This window comes from Trachymyrmex cornetzi, unplaced genomic scaffold (genome assembly GCF_001594075.2).
Source record: "Trachymyrmex cornetzi isolate Tcor2-1 unplaced genomic scaffold, Tcor1.1 scaffold230, whole genome shotgun sequence".
In the NCBI taxonomy this organism is placed as follows: Eukaryota; Metazoa; Arthropoda; class Insecta; order Hymenoptera; family Formicidae; genus Trachymyrmex; species Trachymyrmex cornetzi.
Window position 1 is genome coordinate 1,452,690 of NW_017296957.1, and position 20,211 is coordinate 1,472,900.

At 31.9% G+C, this 20,211-nt stretch overlaps 1 protein-coding gene across 1 annotated transcript in view; it reads left to right on the forward strand.

The window, feature by feature from the left end:
- Fife (regulating synaptic membrane exocytosis protein fife) overlaps positions 1-20,211 on the forward strand; it is a 182,279-nt gene that overhangs the window by 53,348 nt on the left and 108,720 nt on the right. Inside the window, exon 3 of the mRNA XM_018507283.1 lies at positions 8,520-8,625. Coding sequence (XP_018362785.1) covers positions 8,520-8,625 — 106 coding nt within the window. The remainder of the gene's footprint in view (positions 1-8,519; positions 8,626-20,211) is intronic.

The window sequence follows — 20,211 nt, forward strand, 5'->3', positions numbered from 1 at the left end:
AATCTAGTTGAATCTATATTGCAATTCTAGTAGAGATAAATCTAACGGATATGATCAATCTTCTACTGGTTCATTTATTTTCAACCAGAAATTTTTCTCAGTGCAGTCACTGTTTTTTACGTCAAGCAGAAAATAGAGAGAAAAGGTTGATCTTTTCCCTAATTTTTACTAAAGATTCCCTAATTTACTAAAGATTATCCGTAATTATATGTTTTTTTATGAACGTAAAAAGGAATATACTTTTAGACCATCGCGTGAAAGGTGAGATGTCATGTCGCGTTTTAGCATGCAATTCAACATTGTGACAACTGGGAACGCAAAATTTTATCAAATTTTATCATTACCAGTCTATCGCTTTTCAATGAATGAATTATCAGGCCGCGAGAACAATAAAGTGCGGGAAAAATGCTCAGATGGAATTAATTCGCGCCACGTGTAACAAGAACAATCCAATAAAAGTGAAAAATCCGCCATTTGTATTTTTACAGCGACCCTGTATTTCAATTTAATCAAACACGAGTCTCATGATATTAACGGTTCCTCATCGAAGTAGGTCGTGCGGACTAACTTCTTTAAAAAAATGACTCAAATGAGTACTTTATATCCGCATAAAAAAATTCGAGCTATCACGATCTGGACATGTGTGTGTGCTCTTTACTCCTATACATATTTTTTTTACAAAAGTACATAAAAATCGATCTATTTCGCTTTGATGCGTCACATGGACGTAAATTCTTCAACTCGATATTCAGAGGCAAATATGTTTTGACATTTAAAGGCTCAAATTATTCTAACTAAATCAAAAGATCTCGAGAGCATTTCGCTATTGGAAAGAGCAACTCGGCAACGATTACGTCGTAGCTTTACGAGGCACCCAACGCTATAAAGTCGACAGGTGTCAAAGGTAGCTTAAAAGCCCGACGGTGACGTGCAATTGCTCGCGTCATTAACACGTTTACACGTGCTACCTTTGTTCTTGTGACTCATTCAGCTGTTAATTAATTTGTCGTTTGATCGTTAGGATCGTTATCGATGAAATTAGCCCTTTGTATGAATAGAAAATTATCGGCTTGTGTTAATACAGTTCTGCATTCTGGTATAAATTGTCACGCGCGTATATATTTTCTAGCGATACAATCCTTGAATTATTTTAGCAATATCTGTCGATATTCATTATTCTTTTTTCACGGTTATTATTTTTAGTATTAATAAATTAAACTGTCTTCTTTCTACGCAAATTAAATTTATACGATATTTATTTTATGTAATTTATGTTATCCAGTACACGGAATAAGTATGAGTGTAAATATACAGGCTTCGCGGTGAGAAGAGACTGTGGAAGGTTTAAAATGTTTATTCGCTGTAAATAATTCACTGAGTTAATGTCTTGCAAAATACATTTAACTGCAGTCTTAAGTTTTCCTTCTTCAGTTTTTCTTACGTTCTTCAAAAACATTATTAGCAGTGCAAACGAAAAATACAAGAATAAATTTTTTTATTAATCTATTTTAGTATTAGTAATTCAAAAATTTTAAAATTAGTAATAATTATTACTTTATTTAATAAAATTAATACTATATGTGCCTATATTATTTATTACAATTTCCATCTTAAATCAATATTTTTGCTTACTGTATGATTAGTTACTCAGTACGCCTATAAAAAAGTACTTCCAAGAAAGATTCGCGTTCGAGAAATTTCAAGTTAGAAAACATTGCACTATTATACTGAGGAAACATTGAATGGCCTTCGCGTAAAAATAGCGATAAAAGCGTAGTATCAATGAAAGAACACCGACTTTTGCTAGTACGATCCTAAAAACTTCGCCCGTTAATGCCGAACCCCTGATGTAATTAAAGTATGTAATATCACTCCTAAACTTATAACTGCTAATTTTAAAAAGTCTTATAGAAGCTCAGTTTTGGTTCTGAAAAAATATGTCGCGAGGAATTATTGCAGATAAACGTTACTGCCATTTGGTGGTTCGGAATTAAAGACCTCCTTTTTTTATGATATATTCGTATAAGCATGCATTCATCCGGCAAGTCGAACTTTCTTCCTATTTTATTGGAACAGAGTTATAAAACAATTTTATAGAGCCATGCTCTTTACGTGGGAAAGATTTTCGATAAATCAGAGAAACGCATCAGCTGCTCAATGTTACGCGTAATCCATATGTGAGATCCCATTTTCCAATGGACTACAATCATTCGTTATTCGATAGGTCGTATTGCTCTAGCATAAAAAATATAAATTTGGAGCATGTTACATCCCTTTTTTTTATTTATTTTCGATCTTTAATCTGATCTTTATTCTAGCTTACTATGTTGATCAATATTATCAATACAATCAAATATTATCAATACAGATACATCATGAATATGTAAATTCTGATTATATATTGAAGATAATTAATATTGCGATATGATAATTTGGAATTATATTGGCTATTAAGATTTGCTAATTAATATACAATTTATTAATTCACAACGAAACTAAAAATACTTTCAATAAAACGTTCGCTTTTATTTCTAATAAATAGGCGTTAGTGCAATTTCTACGTGTGAATACATGTTTAATTAACTCCAATTTGCGCTAGCTAGCTATGACAAAATTTAATTCTCTGTACTGGATGCAATACTTCTTTTTTTATTCGCTCTTTCATTGCGGATTTTCCTTTCGCACGAACTCTCAACTTAATACGGTTATTTATCATGGCCGTAGTGACCAATAAGTCAGAAAGTGAACGCGAATACGATAGTTTCCGTGAGTGTCTACGCAAACATGGGTACATCGCCATTTTCATCTATCATGAGATTATACTTCTTCTGACGTCATAAATTACACGCTATATGCGTAGATATGAATCGTGACTGTCCATTAGACTCCGAATGCCGACTGTTGCATCTGCACGTTAGATACTCACAAATCATGCGAAATAATATTAAATAAAAAAAAATATATTTATATTTAGCAATATTTTCAAAATGATTATTATTAATCTTTCTGTTATTATATGGACAGCGTCATTGGAAATATATTTGCAGAAAATACACCATAAACAATAAACAATACAAAAAAATTTTTTTATCGTAAAGTAAAAAGTACAACAAGATAAAAAGAAATATCCCTGAGAATACGAGTGAAAACGAAAGAATTATCTTGGCAGTGAAAAATGTTTCATGCCTACAGTAGTATTAAGCAAAATGGCACAGTTATATGCGATTATTTATCACAGGAATGATAATACTCATGGAAGGACGACTGTTGTAATTTACGAGAGTCCCCGTTCCTCACGCGAGTTTTCTAGCTTTGTGTACTGTTCTTTTCTAACGCCATATTATCGTAGCAAGATAAGGCATGTTGCCGATTAAATCCAGCTGGTAGACAATTTGCACAGAACTGCATGTGAAACGACGCTCGAACTCGAAACTTCAGTTACGCGCGTCATAACGTTTGCAAATGCGACATCGTGTTATCGGGAATGCAGTCGCTGTTCGACAATTCCCATCGCGGCAAATGTAAATGTTGAGAAATTCTGATATATACAATTTCGATGAAGATATATCAATTCTTATATATGTGTGCTTATAAATTAAGCAATTAACAATGCAAGGTGTTTAAAAGATACATTGATACGTCTCTTCGTAATTTACTGTATCATAATTCGTAATAATCGTGACAATAGGATTTCAATAATATTAGGTGTTAAACTTAACTTCCTGCCGCTCGCTACTAGAGGGTGCTGACTCCAACACTGGCGAGTTTTGACGATGAAGTCATATGTCTTTTGTAGTTTAGACATCCCTGAAAGTGATTCAATCCTCACAGATTAGATTTCTCGAAGCTAAAAAGATTTTGCAATCGATTGAAAATGAATCGCGATAAGCAGTTTTTCCGACATGTGCTTCTTCACTACTTCGACCTCAAGAAAACCGCAGCTGAAGCGCATCGCTTACTATCCGAAGTGTATGGTGATGAAACTCCATCGGAAAGAACATGTAGAGTTTGGTTTGAACGCTTCCGAAACGGTGATTTTGATGTGAGAGACAAAGAACGTCCAGGACAGCCGAAAAAATTTGAAGATGTCGAGCTGCAAGAATTGCTTGATGAGAATCCAGCTCAAACGCTTTTAGAGTTGTCGAACAGTTAAATGTTACTCCAAAATTGAGTGACGAATTGATGCAAAAAAGATCATCCGTAGCCAACAATTGACGCAGTCATTTTGTTGCATGATAACACTCGACCGCATGTCGCGAAAAGCGTGAAGCGGGCACTTCTAGAGCTTGAATGAAGTTCTCTCGCATCCAGCGTACTCTCCAGACTTGGCACCGTCGGATTACCATCGCTTCCGATCGATGCAACACGCACTTACGGACACACACTTCTCCAGTCACAACGAAGTCCAAAAATGGGTGGATGAATGGATCGCCTCGAAAGACACCGCGTTCTACCGTCGTGGGATTGCCCTGTTGCCAGAGAGATGGGAAAAAGTAGTAGAAAATTGAGGAAATTACTTTGATTAAGATATTCATTCATCTTCCCTTCGAAACAAATCAATTTTGGAGACGAAAAAAGGGCAGGAATTAAGTTTAACACCTACAAAATATAGGTTAAACATTCTGCTAGAATCGTGTTTGATGCAGTCAGAATATAGTTGCAATGCGCATGGTTGTTTGCAAGGTTGGGAAGTAACACCGCGCATTATTTGTAATGTCCGCCGTTATCGTTATCGTTACATGTTTTCAATAACGACCGTTACTTTTTTCTGTCTGTAACGGCAACAGTATGTCGTTATATTTTTACAGTAACTGGAATGAATTTATCCGTTTTATCGTTACTTTAATCCCTATTATTATCCATTTTCAATAGATTACATTATTTTTTTAATTAAATAAAAATATTCTGTTTAAATACAAATATAAATGTTGAAAATATTTTATGCTGAAGAATACTTTATATCTCAAGTTGCATTCCGAATACTGTAAACTTGTAGTATCTATAGATACATATATGTAACGTGAGCTATAAAAGAGGATGTTAAAAAGAGATCGATTTCTGCTCAAAAAGATGTAAGCAAAAGGAATGGTGTTCTTTTTATAGATTTTAATCTCCTGTACAATAAAATTATTAAGAAGTGAACTGTTCGCAGCGTTTGAGGAACACTTTGAAAATTGAGCACGGACGTAATGTATTTATTCAAATTTCTTGTTTTATTTTCAATATTCTTGTTTTATTTTCGAACCTTTTGAACAGCCTCCTTTCAGTAAAAATTAGAATGCACTTTTAATAACAATATTAATATTTAAAAATAATGTTTCATAAAAATTTTTAATAAAATTTATATTTATGAATTACAATCAAAATTTTTAAAGATAAATATTATTAAAAAATAAAAATATTAATATAAAAAATTATATACGATTTATTATATTAAGTTAATATATAAGGAAAAACTTGCTATATAAAGATTAGGTTAAAATTTTAATTATAATATTGATTGTTACAATCAATTATTAAAACAAAAACCAAAAAACGTGTGAAAATGAACTATTACTTTCTAAGTAAAGGTAACAAATTACTTTTCACAAAAAGTAACAGCAACGCGTTATTTTCATAAAGCAACGTTCTCAAGACATACGATACAAAACCTGAAGTTCGAGTCACGTGCAAATGAATCTAATATTTTAAGAATAGATTTATTCGATATCGCAGCCATGATTAATTAAAATATTCGGAATGTAAACATCGGTATTACATGTCTATGCTCAGAATTCCTCTCTATTTCGAGAGAAAAATATTTTGATCTATAGTGTAAACAAAAAATATATTTGTAACAGTGTGCTCAGTTATTTTGCTGTTATCGACGGTAGTCATTTCAAATTATACGCATTGCAATCAAACGCACGTCGAACTTAATAACGACATAAAGGCTCCGTGTGCGAGAGCTACGCTGATCAGTAAAATGACACGCGCAGGCAGGAACGAGGATGGAGCGACCATGGTCTGCCACGCGTTTAATATTCTCGATGTGTATGTATATTCGCGTTGCCGCATTTCATCAGGCAACCTAGATCAAATCACGGCGGTGTCCCACCGGCTGTTTCCGACCGCTGGAATCGTTCCAGCAATAGAGCTCACATTATGCCACGTTCAACATGCCGAATAATGTAGCTAGGGTATCTATAAGGGAAGTGTGTTTGCACGTGCAGGGACGAACAAGAGACAGGTTAGTATCTTGGACAAGAGAGCAACACCAGCATAGCACAAGCAGAAGGCGAAGTTCAATGGATGAAGAGAGAGAGAGAGAGAGAGAGAGAGAGAGAGAGAGAGAGAGAGAGAGAGAAGAAAGAGAGTACTGGCAATCGACCAAATATGGTGCAATTTACATCTCGATTACGAATTTGGCTTTCACATGGATTCACTCGTATTCCTGTAAAGATATATGTATTTACTATCGTTCTACTTCGAAGGTCACAGCATGGTCGAAACTTGGGAAGAATGTTGGCATTTGCAAGAAACAGAAGTCCTTCGGAAGAAACAATCGTTTTTCTCATTTTCTGAAGAAAAGAAAATTGAATTTTGCCGTTTCATCTAGTATCTTTGTATTTATTTTAGTAGAGCGCAAAACAATAAAAGTTATTTTTCTCAATGTTTTCTACAAAAAACAAAATTTAGTCGATTATATACTGAAATTATATTATTAGTTTATTGTATTTTGTTACATAATTTATTATGTTTACTCTAATAATGTAATATACAATACCAAAAAAATTATTAAATGACTGTTGAAGTTTTTGTGAATATAATGTGAACTCTTTATTATAGAGATAATTCAGAATGTAAATTGGATAATACGATATCCTATTAATAATAAAATATTATCTTTTCTATTACAGTATTATCTTTTTATAATTTTTTTTAATGAATATTTAAAACATATTAAAATTTAATAATTCGATAATTGTAATATCGATAATATAATTAATTTAATCGCAAAATTAATGCATTCACATGCTTATTGAACGACTTTAATTTTTATTTGATTTTAAACTGCAAAAATTTCAATTTTCAATTTACTTATAAATTATAGAAAAAAGGTATGTTCTCTCAATAAAATGTTAAAATTTCTAGAATATAAATTGAAATGATAAAATAAATAAAGTTTTAGCTTGTCACTAACTTCTCCAAGCGTTTTGCATAAAATAACGCACGCGTTCTGAAAGTTTTTATCATTTTATCGAGAGATTTAAGAAGGGATCAACATTTGATTAAATTCTCCAAAATTTGTAAGTTGTTCAAATCCACAACGGTAATTTCTGCGAAATATTACTCATAATAGTACTTTAATAAAATGTAGTGCGCGTAAACTAAATATCATAGGTACATATATATTTAGTCTTAGTATGAGTACTTGATAAGTTTATAACGAAAGTTATTTAACATGCGCCCCTCCTCGTGACCATCTTCTGAGTGTCTCTTAACATTTCTCCTTGTGTAATCACGCCAACAAAATTGAAGGAAACCACAGTGAGACACGATCTACGAGAGCTCTATGAGTTAGATGTTAATTAATATTACCGTTCGCGCCGGGTCAAGGATATCCAAGTAAACGAGTATCGAGTTACGAATTAGGTCGTTCATGCTTAAATATCATCTCTTATTATTAGCGTGCTATCAAGTAACATTGGAGGATATATTTGACCAGCTTAATTCAGTTCTGTTAATTTCTCGTAAAATTTAAATAATTTTACGAGAAAAAACCATTTAATTCTTCGCGAATTAAAAAACAATGCATTTTAAAAAGATATCGTTATAATAAAATTGTACACAAATTTTAAACACGAATCTTTAAATCTTACGTTACTTAAATATTATATTTGAATGATGCTGAATAGATATAGTTAATATATTTGTAATTGGTAATTTATAATCAATCGGTAAAAATAATTAACAAAATAGTTTATTATACTAATAAAAATCGCAAGGATAAAAATCGGAGAGATAATTCATGTTTTGATTTAAGATGTATTTATATTCTACTTGTATAAAGGCTGCCGCACACAAAATTCCGCAACTGTGACGTAAGACCCCTAATAACACACTTTATCCGGGATACATCCTGAAGATGTCCTTAGGATGTTCAAAGGACATATGGACGTCCTTTGGACATCCTCAGGACATCCCCTAGAGGTCTGTGTTGTTAGGGACGTGGACTTAAGCCAATGAACCAATCAGGATATTGCTTTAGGTCTACGTAATCTAATGAAAATGGAAATAACAGTAAACTTATCCATAACCTCACAATTAGGTGAATTTCAACCGGTTGAAATTTGTCTTGTGGATAAGTTTACTGCTATTTCTATTTCAGTTAGAATACGTAGATCTAAAGCAGTATCCCGATTGGCTCATCGGCTTAAGTTCATGTCTTAAGATTACTGTTACAGAAATTTTGTGTGCGGCAGCCCTAGGTAATCTTGCTTCAAGCATTGAGCATTAAAATATTGTTTACGTTACAGATGGGAATGACGCAACAAGAAGCTGGTGCATCAGTTACGCCGGAGGAAAGTGGAAAAACCTTAAGCAAGATATTGCAACTGGGAAACATCATAACAGCAGGAAACGGTAAGTTTCTTTGTTTATTTTAGCTTTTAATGTATGCACTAAACCGCACATGATTATTTTAACAGCTCAATTTCATTTCTATTCATTTAATGTTAACTCTTTTCACATTAATAACAAAATTATGCACCAAAGAAAATTTCGTATTGAAACATTACGATGAAATGCTTTTAAAAGATCGATTCCGCTTCCATACCTCATTCTGTATTTTCCAGAAGTACATTTCAAAGAAATGCTTTATAGCTTACTTTATGTACTTTCTATGTACTTTCCAATTAACATCAACAAGTTACTGTTAACACAAACGCGTTTGAATATCAATCAGAATTGTACAATCTCTTTCCATCTTATTCTCTCTCCGTAATTTTTTGTTACTTCAAATTTACTCGTGACATTTTCCTCATGTACGTATTTCAGGTACCTGACCTGACTGTAAAAGCATCTGGCTCGAGGATGATTTCGTTTCCACGAGCATTTTTATTTCATGATACTCTCTCTCACGACACTCGAATCCACAGAATTTATATTTGTACGTAACTATGCGGAAAGCGCGAACAACGTAGAATATAACACTTGCATAAATATCAGCCAATGTTTGTCCAATTATGTGGTGGAGCGCCGCGTTGGTAGATGAAAGCACGCGAGAAAGGCCAATGAGGGTCGAGGACAATCGGGCAAGGGCGTTTCCCCACTTTTCATCGGAAGCGTGCATTTTCCTTTTTCCTTCATTTTGCACGATGCACGACGGAAAGCATCGTACACCATCTACTCTGCGGGTAGAAATATTAAAGGCGAATGCTGCATCAGATGCAGAGGTGCAGCAATGGCGTATAATACCTGCGCGGCCTTACGCAGCCGCCACGTCGATTGCAATACTGTCTGTTTTGATTTATGCGCCGCGCCATCGAGTTGAAGAAACGTCATGCCGCAATTTATCAGCGTAGGGCATTGTTAAGCGCGTTGAATTTATCGAAAGCTCTTGTCGGTCGTATATTTGTGAATAAGCTTCCCCACGGTTCTTTGACAATGATTAAAATTACTCCACTTCACTTTGTCGTGTGTTTCGTGTTTCGTTGATAGCATTTTAATAGAGATGTAATAATATCGTAGAGAGCGACGTTCCTCTTTACTTTGTATTTACCGCTATCGGTAAACATAATTAATAGTCCTACGCTTGCGTAAGACTTTAATGCTTTTACTTCACTAAGAGGGAAGGTACGAATCCAATTTACATTTTCTACATTATTCTCAGCGTAGGATATTGATATAATTGTGCGCACATATACACGCCCAGAAAATCCCAACTTATATATTATGTTTCCACAAGTGCCGAAAGTTTAAAGATTACTTTGTGAGTTCAGAAAAATATATCATAATACACAGTGATGTATTCATAGTCGATATAGTAAGAGAAATTGGAGTACATTCGCAAGTTTAATTATTAAACGATTCTATCGTCGATTATTAATGATGAGAATTAATTTGAAACTGACTCACGTATAATTGCTACGATAAAATTTTACAAAATCATTCTTTCGCGCAAATTACGACGTCTTTAAAATAAAGAAGGCGGACAGTAATCTATGGAAACACGATGTACACAATTTATTTTCACTATTGCAAAATAAAGAAGCAATGTTCGAAAAAAAATCCACTAATCGAAAGAGAAAATTGCGAAAAAATTTCGTCCATCTTACTTTATTTTAATCCCAGAAAAAGCACTAACGAAGACAAGTGGAGAGTATTGCAGAAGTACTTTCTAAGCGAACTAAACCCGACTGTGCGCAGCAGGATTTAAATGACAGAGATTTGATGAGGAGCAAAGAAAGTTTTTCCCTCCAGTGGAACTTGCATTTTCCTCGTTCTGTAACGTGACTCATGCTGTAAATTTTTTCTTTTTCGTTTACATTTCACATTACGTTAAACTTCATTTAACGATGTCGCATAACAATATATTGTCATTATCCGCTCTCTTAAAAGAACACTCATAAAAGGAGGTGTTTAACTTTAGGATATTAAAATGTTTTATTTCTTGTCTTCATTTTTCAAATAAGTACTTAAAGATGTTTTAGTTTCAAACGAGCATGTAAAACGCTAAAAAGTGTTTAATTTTGAAAAGTGTCTTATTAAAAAATGTATAGATGTTTAATTTTTTAAAGTATATTAAGTAAATTATATATTTAAATAAATTTTATATTTAAAGTATATTTGGAAATACTTTAGAAAGATATGTTAGTTTTAAAAAGTGTTTTAAAATGAAAACGTCAAAAGCTGTTTTAGCTTAAGATTTAAAGCTTAAGTAATGACTTATTAGAAAACCTAAAAAACTTAGCTTAGAAAAATATAGTCTTTAAATTTAAAATACTAAAACGTTTAAAGCTGAAACAGTTATTATTAAACGTTTGTTTTGGAAAATAAATTTTAAATAGATTTTAAACACCCCCCCCCGCCATTTTTATAGTAAAGATAGATAAGATTTCGTGATTTATTATCTGGGAGATATTTTTGATAAGATTCAAACACATAAATATTAAAATGAATTAACTTAATTAATTCATATAAGCTTATGTAAGCAAATTTGTTTGGAAAAATAAAATAATTTTGCAGCAGACTCTGTTTTACGTCACAGAATAGTTAATTGAAATTAATTCTATCATTGCAAAAAATATCGGAGATTAAATTCTTGTTCAAAAAGAGATAAAAAATCTTTGACGCGGAACGTGCCAATTGCGAGAAAGAAGGAATACGATAAGTCTTTTGACAAGACCGGCTTTGCGAAGATCGATCTATTTCCTCGGATCTAATACGCGTTTCGTTCGACCGATCGTTAAGTAATGGTGTTTAAGCCTTTAATCGCAATCACAAACGATCAGACATAAAGGGAAGTGAGTTAATGTCGTTCCACCGACGAAACGGGCAGTTCTAATTAATCCGCTTCGTCCCTCACGTCCCGGACCTCCGTACGACGATTCGACTCCGCCTCGTCTATTGGCGGAGATTCGCAGCTCGAGTTTCCCGGGAATTTCGCCTATAACCTTCTGCAGACCTCGCTACACCCACTGAACCTCTCCAAGATCCAACTTCTAAAGGGGAGAAACGGATACTTCCAAGTGAAACTCCTATGAAATACGCTTGTTAACCTAGCGGATATGGCGGCTTTATTTCTCAGCTAATTGTGTTGATCAACAGAATGTGGACAGATGATATCTTATTTTGTCTTTGTGTAAGAAGACCGAATTGCGAGCAATAATTAAAATTATTGATATACCATAAAATACGTTCGGAATGCATCATATATATTTACAAAGCGATAAATCTGTTAGATATATAAAGTGATTATATAAACTGGCAATGGAACAGCTTTTACGACAGTAATAATTCTATATATCTATTAGACTTAAAAATAATCTTGCATTTACATATATATATGTATATGTATATATATATATATATATATACACATGCATACATTTATATGTGTTAGATAAATGATATTGATTGAAATCATATCACACAATAATATTAATTTGAATTATGATAAAATGGTATAAGCTGATAAGATTAATAACTAATTTCAAATTTAAATTAAAAAAAAATATAATTAAGAGGAATAAAATCCTCGTAAGTAATTCTATCTGCAAATATATATATTTGCAATAAACAAAAGAAAACGTAGAGCAATTTTAACACTTATAGGTATGACGGGAAGAATGGTTATGAAGTATCTAAACATTTAGCTAAATACGAGTATAGATCCAAAAATAATTTTGTTTGGACTATCAAAATAATTATGTAGAACGCTTGTGTGTGTGTATGTGAATTGATACTAGAATGTTTTTGCAGCATTATCATTAATGCTTAAGTATTCTTTAATAACTTTCAATGATCCAACAAAATTATTTCTAGATCTGTGAATGCAGCTAAATTTTTAAATATTTCAGCGATATCATTCTTTCCATGTACTAAAGAAAGGGTTGGGACTTTAAAAATGGCTGTCGACATCTCTTTTCATTTTGCTTTCTCGCCAGAAATTTGAGCTATTTGTGAAGGTGACCAGATAACGTAAGGTGTTGAGTGATGGAGTCGTGAAGTCAACATAAATGGGAGAGCTCGGGCGAAGTCAGAAGAAACTTCTAAAGAGAGTGGAAAGTTTGACAATAGCGGTGTAGGTACTCGACAAGCCAAGGACTGAGAGCTCTTATGAAAAATGTGAGCATATGTATGTTCGTAAGAGATGAAACACGGAGACACATACGAACAACTAGGTAACGATACGAGAGAGTTACGGATACTCTTGAGATGCAACAAAAGGGGAAAACGATGGAATAGTAACTGTCATTTATATGTAGGGTAAGTGGGGTAAATATGCCACATTTAAGCGAAATTAGATTTTTGAGTAATTATTTGTTCAATTTAAAGTAATTTTAGATACTGATCTTCTTCTTCCATCTTTTATCTGTCATTTGTGTATAATTAGAATCGAATATATATTCATTTTTTGTTATTAAAATTAAAGAAATACGAAAGTGGGAAATTATAAGCTATGATACACTCGTGATTTTCTTCGTAATTAGTATAAAATTAATTCAACTAAATTCAGATATGTCAGATGTAAAATTTATCAAGTTGTCGACTTGTCGTTATATATAGCAGACAATTTGTTAAATCTATTAAAAATTAATCTTATTATACATATATAAATATATATATATATATTTGATTAATATATTATACACTATTAGATATCAAAGGAACAGTGACAACCCAGTCTCCTGAGTTAAATAATATTTTGTTATTTTTATTTTCCATGTGTGATAAATTAATCTATTTCTGTAATTAATTTCTAAAAATAAACAACATCCATATTAATGTATACACTTAGTAAATAAACTAAGTTTGAGTGTAATACATTTTCTTAAATTGTTTAACTTCATTGTTTTAGTTATATTAACGACATATTGTAGGAGTGGTGATAGGAGAGAGAGAGATTTATAGAAATGATTAAAAATATAATTCAAATTATATACGTATTACATATTACTTGTACAGTGTTTGATAAATAACGATATATTACTTGTACAGTGTTTGATAAATAACTCTTGCATAGAGGTAGAGCGGACTAAACTGAGTCGAAAAGTTCTCTACCATTTTGCAATTTTCGCAATAGTTAACAAGATATCAATTACTAAAAATTATCGAATATTGGTTTTCAATCATTTTTTACTCAAGTACTATCAACTTTACAGAAAAACAGCAAGAGACAAAAAGTGTTGATTTTCTTCTCATAGAATTCTGAGAATTTTTTTAGAATTTAGTACAGCATTTTCTCATATTGGTAAATAGCTGCCAATAAAAAAATACAGTACTAAAAAATTAACAAAAAATTCTAATAAAATTATTATAGCTCTATAAGAGAAAATAAACAATTTATCTTTTGCTGTTTTTCTGTAAAGTTGATAGTACTTGAGTAAAAAATTATTGAAAACCAATATTCGGCGATTTTTAGTAATTAATATTTTGTTAATTATTGAAAATTGTAAAATGGTAAAGGACTTTTCGACTCACAAGTAAATCTACGGAAGTGTCACTTACCGATTTTAATAAAACTTTGCATATTTGTAGAACTTTGAAAAATATTTGACACGTATTTTTGTTTTATCGGTAAATGTCCACTTTGAAGGGTGAAAACTATCCCTTAAAGGTATAAGAGTAGATTTATCATATTAGGTGAAATAAGTTGAAAATCTATGTTGACGATTTCGGCTACGTGCCGTATCTACAATTTTTTCGACTCTGTTGAAAAAACGTAAACATAAGACCGCTCATATGTATGTATGCGTTAATGAAAGGGGAAAATGCTTGTGTGCCCGCCGTATCTACTCATGATCGCACGTGACACATGAAGAAAACTTTTGAATTTTATACTTTTGACATAAGATTTAGTTTCAGCGATCCCAAAAACCTCCTAAACCATTTTACTTTTTAAAATTTTCATTTTATTTCACCTAATACGTTAAATCTACTTATACCTTTAAGGGGTAGTTTTCACCTTTCAGAGTGGGCCTTTGCCGATAAAAAAAAAATACGTGTCAAATATTTTTCAAAGTACGACAAATATGTCAAGTTTCATTAAAATCGTGAGTGACACTTACATAGGTTTACTTGTCAGTTTAGTCTGCTCTACCTGTATGCGAGAGTTTTATCGTTACTTACAAACACCCTGTATATTTTAAAAAGAAGTATATTAAATTTGCTCGTTCTAATATCAGAAATAATTAGAATATGTTTTGCCGTTAATTAAAACACAATAAAATCATTGTTCTAATAAAGTAGGTCAGTATCATTATCGTTATGAGTTGGTTTACAGATATTAGCCGTTTATAAGCTGTTGCAAATGTCTGATTTCATAACATTTCACCTCGAAGGATCCTTCGCGAAACAGCTTAGGATTGGCAATGACTTGTAATCCCAAATCTTAACCCTTGGGGCTTCATAGAGTCAACGCGATAGAGTATTTGCTTCTCATGCGGCTTCGGTTCCGCTCTAGTGATTGCGAGCTCATGTGCGTTATATGTAAAATTTAAATCTACACTCGCGCTGTATCGATTTTCATGCTCTTCACTTCTCCGCCTACTGCTGCACGTTTTTTTAAATCTCTCATGGCAACGTACTTCTTTATCGCTCTTCGAATATAACTTATGCGATCTTCGATCTTTGAAGATTTACTTTCTGATCCTTCCATCTCAGTAGACGTTTTTCAAACGTTTCTTTAAAAATTCTACGCATATTTACTAACCAAACTGGAAACTGAAAATCAAACTGGAAAATGAAGACAGCTACCTTTCTTCTTAGGTCGTTTCGAAATAATTCGAGTATAAAATATACAATGCTTTCGCGTACAGAATATGATTAAGACCATAAAAGATCCAGATTTTTAATTCTATATTTTCTTTAAATATATATTCCTGTTAAATTTTATACAGTACACTCAGAATTCCATTCAAAACAATTTCTTTACAAAATCTAACACATTTCAAAAGGGAAACTAGAGAAACAAGAAATGCATATTTTATACCAGTCGTTTACACAAAGTTTGCATCGTTTACATCATTTTTACTGCATTTTCTTCTCTTGCTTCTAGCAGGAAAATGGTACTTCATTCTTTCGTAAAATAATTTTTCATTAAATGGAAAATACATCTTCACTATGTAGATAAGAGAAAGAGATGGATTATCGTTAAGAAGGAGATTTGGAACTATCGAACACGGTGTTGGCCAAAAATGCAAGAGCAAAAGGCGTAAGTGATTTTAAATCCCCGAGCCTCCTTTCTATTGAAAGTCAATTTTGCGTTATTCGCGTACGTATCCGGTGAGAATGTGGTGCCTTTGTTCGTGCATTTGAAAGACGGAGAGGAACGTTTTGAATGGGCCACCTTTAATGCCCAAGCCAGGCTCCATCGCGATATAATTCAACGGTAACATACGAGAATACGACCGATTTCAATCTCGCATTTAAGTACCCGTACCAGTTCGCTCACTAGTACCTCTCCTCTTACAGCCTTCGAATCATTAGTATCATTATCCGATACACAGTGAAATCTAATTTCGCCGTCGTAACAACGATGTGTAACGTCATATGTGTTACGATTTGCGTAGTAAACTGATCATCGTTTGTGCCTTCACTTCGTAAGTGAGCATTTTAATATTGAATACGGTAGAAGTTATATGTATATTATCAGAAAATTTAATATTATGTATATAATATTTATATTACTCAAATACTTTTAATACAGAATGTTTAAAAAATCAGCATTTATAACAGATATTACACATCATACTGAATAAAAAAACCTTAATGAATGTAGGTCGAAAGCTCAACTGTTTCTGAGATATAAACATTTTTATATGTTAGCATCATGAATGAATTACTGGCTTTTACGTGTCGCATGCGATGTTTAACTCAGTGCTTATAAATAACGTTCTGAATGTCCTCATTCAATTTCCATGTATACTTCATAATAGAAGATTTCACCGGCAATCAGTCAGTTGTCATCAACCGATTACGGATCTACATAATATTTGATACGATTACACAGTTTACAGTTATAACTGATTGCCGGTGAAATCTTCTATTATGAAGTATGAAAAGTGAATGAGGACATTCAAAACGCGGTTTATAAACACGAAGGTAAACATCGCATGTGACACGTAGAGTCATTAGTAAGTCAGTAAGCCATTCATGATGTTAACATACAAAAATATTTATGTCTCAGAAACGATTGAGTTTTCGATCTATGTTTACTGTTTATTTAATCAGTATGATATATATACATACTGATGATATATATACATATCTATAAGTAAATAATATCTATCTACAATATAAATGCAGAAGTTTTTTTAAACACCTCATATTAAAATAATCTCTAAATCTCTAATTCTTTTCAATTTTTGGTAACATTAGGATGAAGAAATAATATGTATCACACTGATTATATTTTCGATTATTAATAAAATACATTAATTTTACATGGTTATATAGATATATTTGGTATTTACGTCTCTTTTACCTTAGCACGAATACTCATGTAATGATATTTAATAATCTTTTTGCGCGAAACACGAGTAGGAATTATTGTCAAAATTTACCACCTTGATGAACGTCAGTCTCATCAAGATACACTCCGTGACTACTAATTCCATGATATTCCATTCAACCAGCCAACTCGCTACCGATCCATTGCTCCATTAATTACAGTGATGATTAACAATGTGATTGTACCTGGAGATCAATTACCAGCAATAACTCTATCAATAGCGCGCCTCCGTCAGGCAGTAACATGCCCCATTACGATTCGATAATTTCTCTTCATCCTTCAGTTAAGCAATCCTATTGCGCACGTGAAATAAAAGCTGTTTAACAATTCACTCATCGTACAAAATAATTTCCATATAAAAACATCCGTTGCTTTGTGTGAAATTATTGATTTAATAATTACACAATCTTGTGATTGTTCACTGGGGAATTATCGATAATAACTGATGATGTAATGAGCCTTGATTAGAATGAAATACTAATAAGTTATACATACTGTTTATAATTATATTTGATATTAATATATTATTCCAATATATCTGCACTTTTTCTCTCTTCTCTATCGTGCTAAATTAACTTTTGTATTGCCATAGTGGTATTTGTTTGCCATTTAGTTTAACGTCATAATATTTGCCGTAAAAATTTATTATGTATATTTCCAAAAGATATTTAAAAAATTATCAAACTTTTTAATGATGGAGAGGAATGAACAGATTGTATATATTATTTTTTTCTTCCTAATAATTTCATTAGAACTTCATTTTTAAACGTGTTTTAAGATAATAGGAAATATTAATTCAATATTTACTTAAAATTTACATATTTAGTTTTATCAAATTGTTCACATCTATATCATAATTATGTTATATAAATTCCACATTTTGATGTAATAGTTATCTTTTCTTTATTCACTGTATAAGCTTGATTTATATTTTATAGTTATTAAAAAGAAACTTAACAACAGTCAGTCTAATGGTAACTCTGGATTAAAATTCTAACGAACGAATAAATTGTGTTATCACGCACGGTATATTCTTGTGTTTCAATCAAATAAAGATTGAAAAATGCATCAATATGTTTTTTTTTATGAATATAACAATTAAAAACATCAAGTAAAAAAATTCATTATTTTTTTATAAATTCTAAATTTATTGTCATAAATAATCCAGATATAATCCGCTTAAAAAGACAACTTTGTCTAAATTTTCATAAAGTAGAGAATATTTGCTAATTATATATAATCTTTTATCTGCACGCGATATGATTATACGCATTATACGCATTAAATATTCTAACACACTACATTTTTGAATAATTTTATAACAATGCCCAAATAATTGCTACATTTACTACATTAATATTAATTGCATTGAATCGCATAAACGGTATAAATGGGTCATCAGCACTATGTTATCTCTAATATTACGGAAGCGTTACATCAGGGATCGAAGGCTTTAATTACGTGTCCGTTTATCGTGCGTTGAATCGGGCGCAATGTCAATCGACGATATCGATCGGATCCCTCCTGCAGCAACCAGTGGTGATATCAAAAATATGTCGCGTATCCAATTACGCGAATATGGCTTATTAGAGAACGATGAAAATTCGCGGAAATCAAGCTGCTGCGCACCTGACAAATATTTGCAAGAGCTATGGGCGTCGTTATATTTTTTAGTGTACCTACAGCGGTCGCGATAGTATCGATATCACTGATATATTGCCATGCGAAAACATATGTTACGAAAAACATTCGTCATACGGTGGTCGAGGATCAATGATACATAGTCGATCCCGAACGGTATTGAAATTAATACATTTCCCCCCTTTTTATTTAAATATATTGCTCTTCGTACGAGCATGCGAAATTGGATTTGGATTTACATTAATAGGGAAATAATTTTTTCGCGTACGTATCGCGGTTATATCGAAAGCTTCGATAATATTTATCATAGATATATTAAATGCAAAAACGGTAAATATGTAATTAAACATTACGAGATCGAGAGATCTCAAATTTTTCAAAAATATAAAATGCATATTTAACAAACTTTTATTATTTAAAATATAAAAAATACTTTTTCTTTGGTATTGTAATAATAAAATTGATGTTATTGGAAAAGCCAAGCACTTATAGCTATTCTTTAAGCCTGACTTTCTCCTACATTTTTCATGGAAAGTATGTGTTTCTGAATCAACGAAGTGACTTCCGTTTTCTTCTACGTTTTCACAGGCTTTCTTAAAGTTTTCGATTAATATTAGCTCAATAAAATAATGTTTTTTTAAACATTTTTTCTGCGTTCAAAAGTTCTGCGTTTATTGGAAAAATATTAGAAGCATGCTTCTAGTCGTAAAAAAAATAAATATTTCGAGATATATTGATTTTGTAGAATGTGTCGGAAAAAACATACGTTGCGTTTGCTACATTTAACCTCATAAAATATCTGATTTTTATTAGTTGAAGAGTGTCAAAATAACTGCTGACGCGATATTACGTGTTATCATTTTACAAAGCATTTAGCTCTTGTTATAATGAAGCTATAACAATTTATTGGAAAGCATCCATATTTCGCGATTATAAAGTGCTATTACGACAGGAAGATATTTGTAGAGCAATACATATTAATAACTTCCAATAACGTAATAGAAGTAATGAAAGAATTTATACAACAAAAAGTTTCTTTAAATGAAAAAAATCCTTCTTAGAGGTAAATCGAACGAAAAGAAATCTTTGAAAAAATTTATATTTCTCACTCATTCTGTCAATGGATTTTTGAGAATTATTCAATATCGTAAAATATCGTATTACATGTGTCTTATTTTGATAGAATTTTCTTTTAATAATAAATTTATCAATCTTTTGTTTTCTGTTTTTAACTGTTTTAAGATAAAAAATTATTTCAAATGTCTTCTCTCACTGAGAGAAAAAATATAGTATTGGTAACAAAAAAAGAGAATTATTCATAAATGGCCGATTATTATTGGATTACTTTGTTA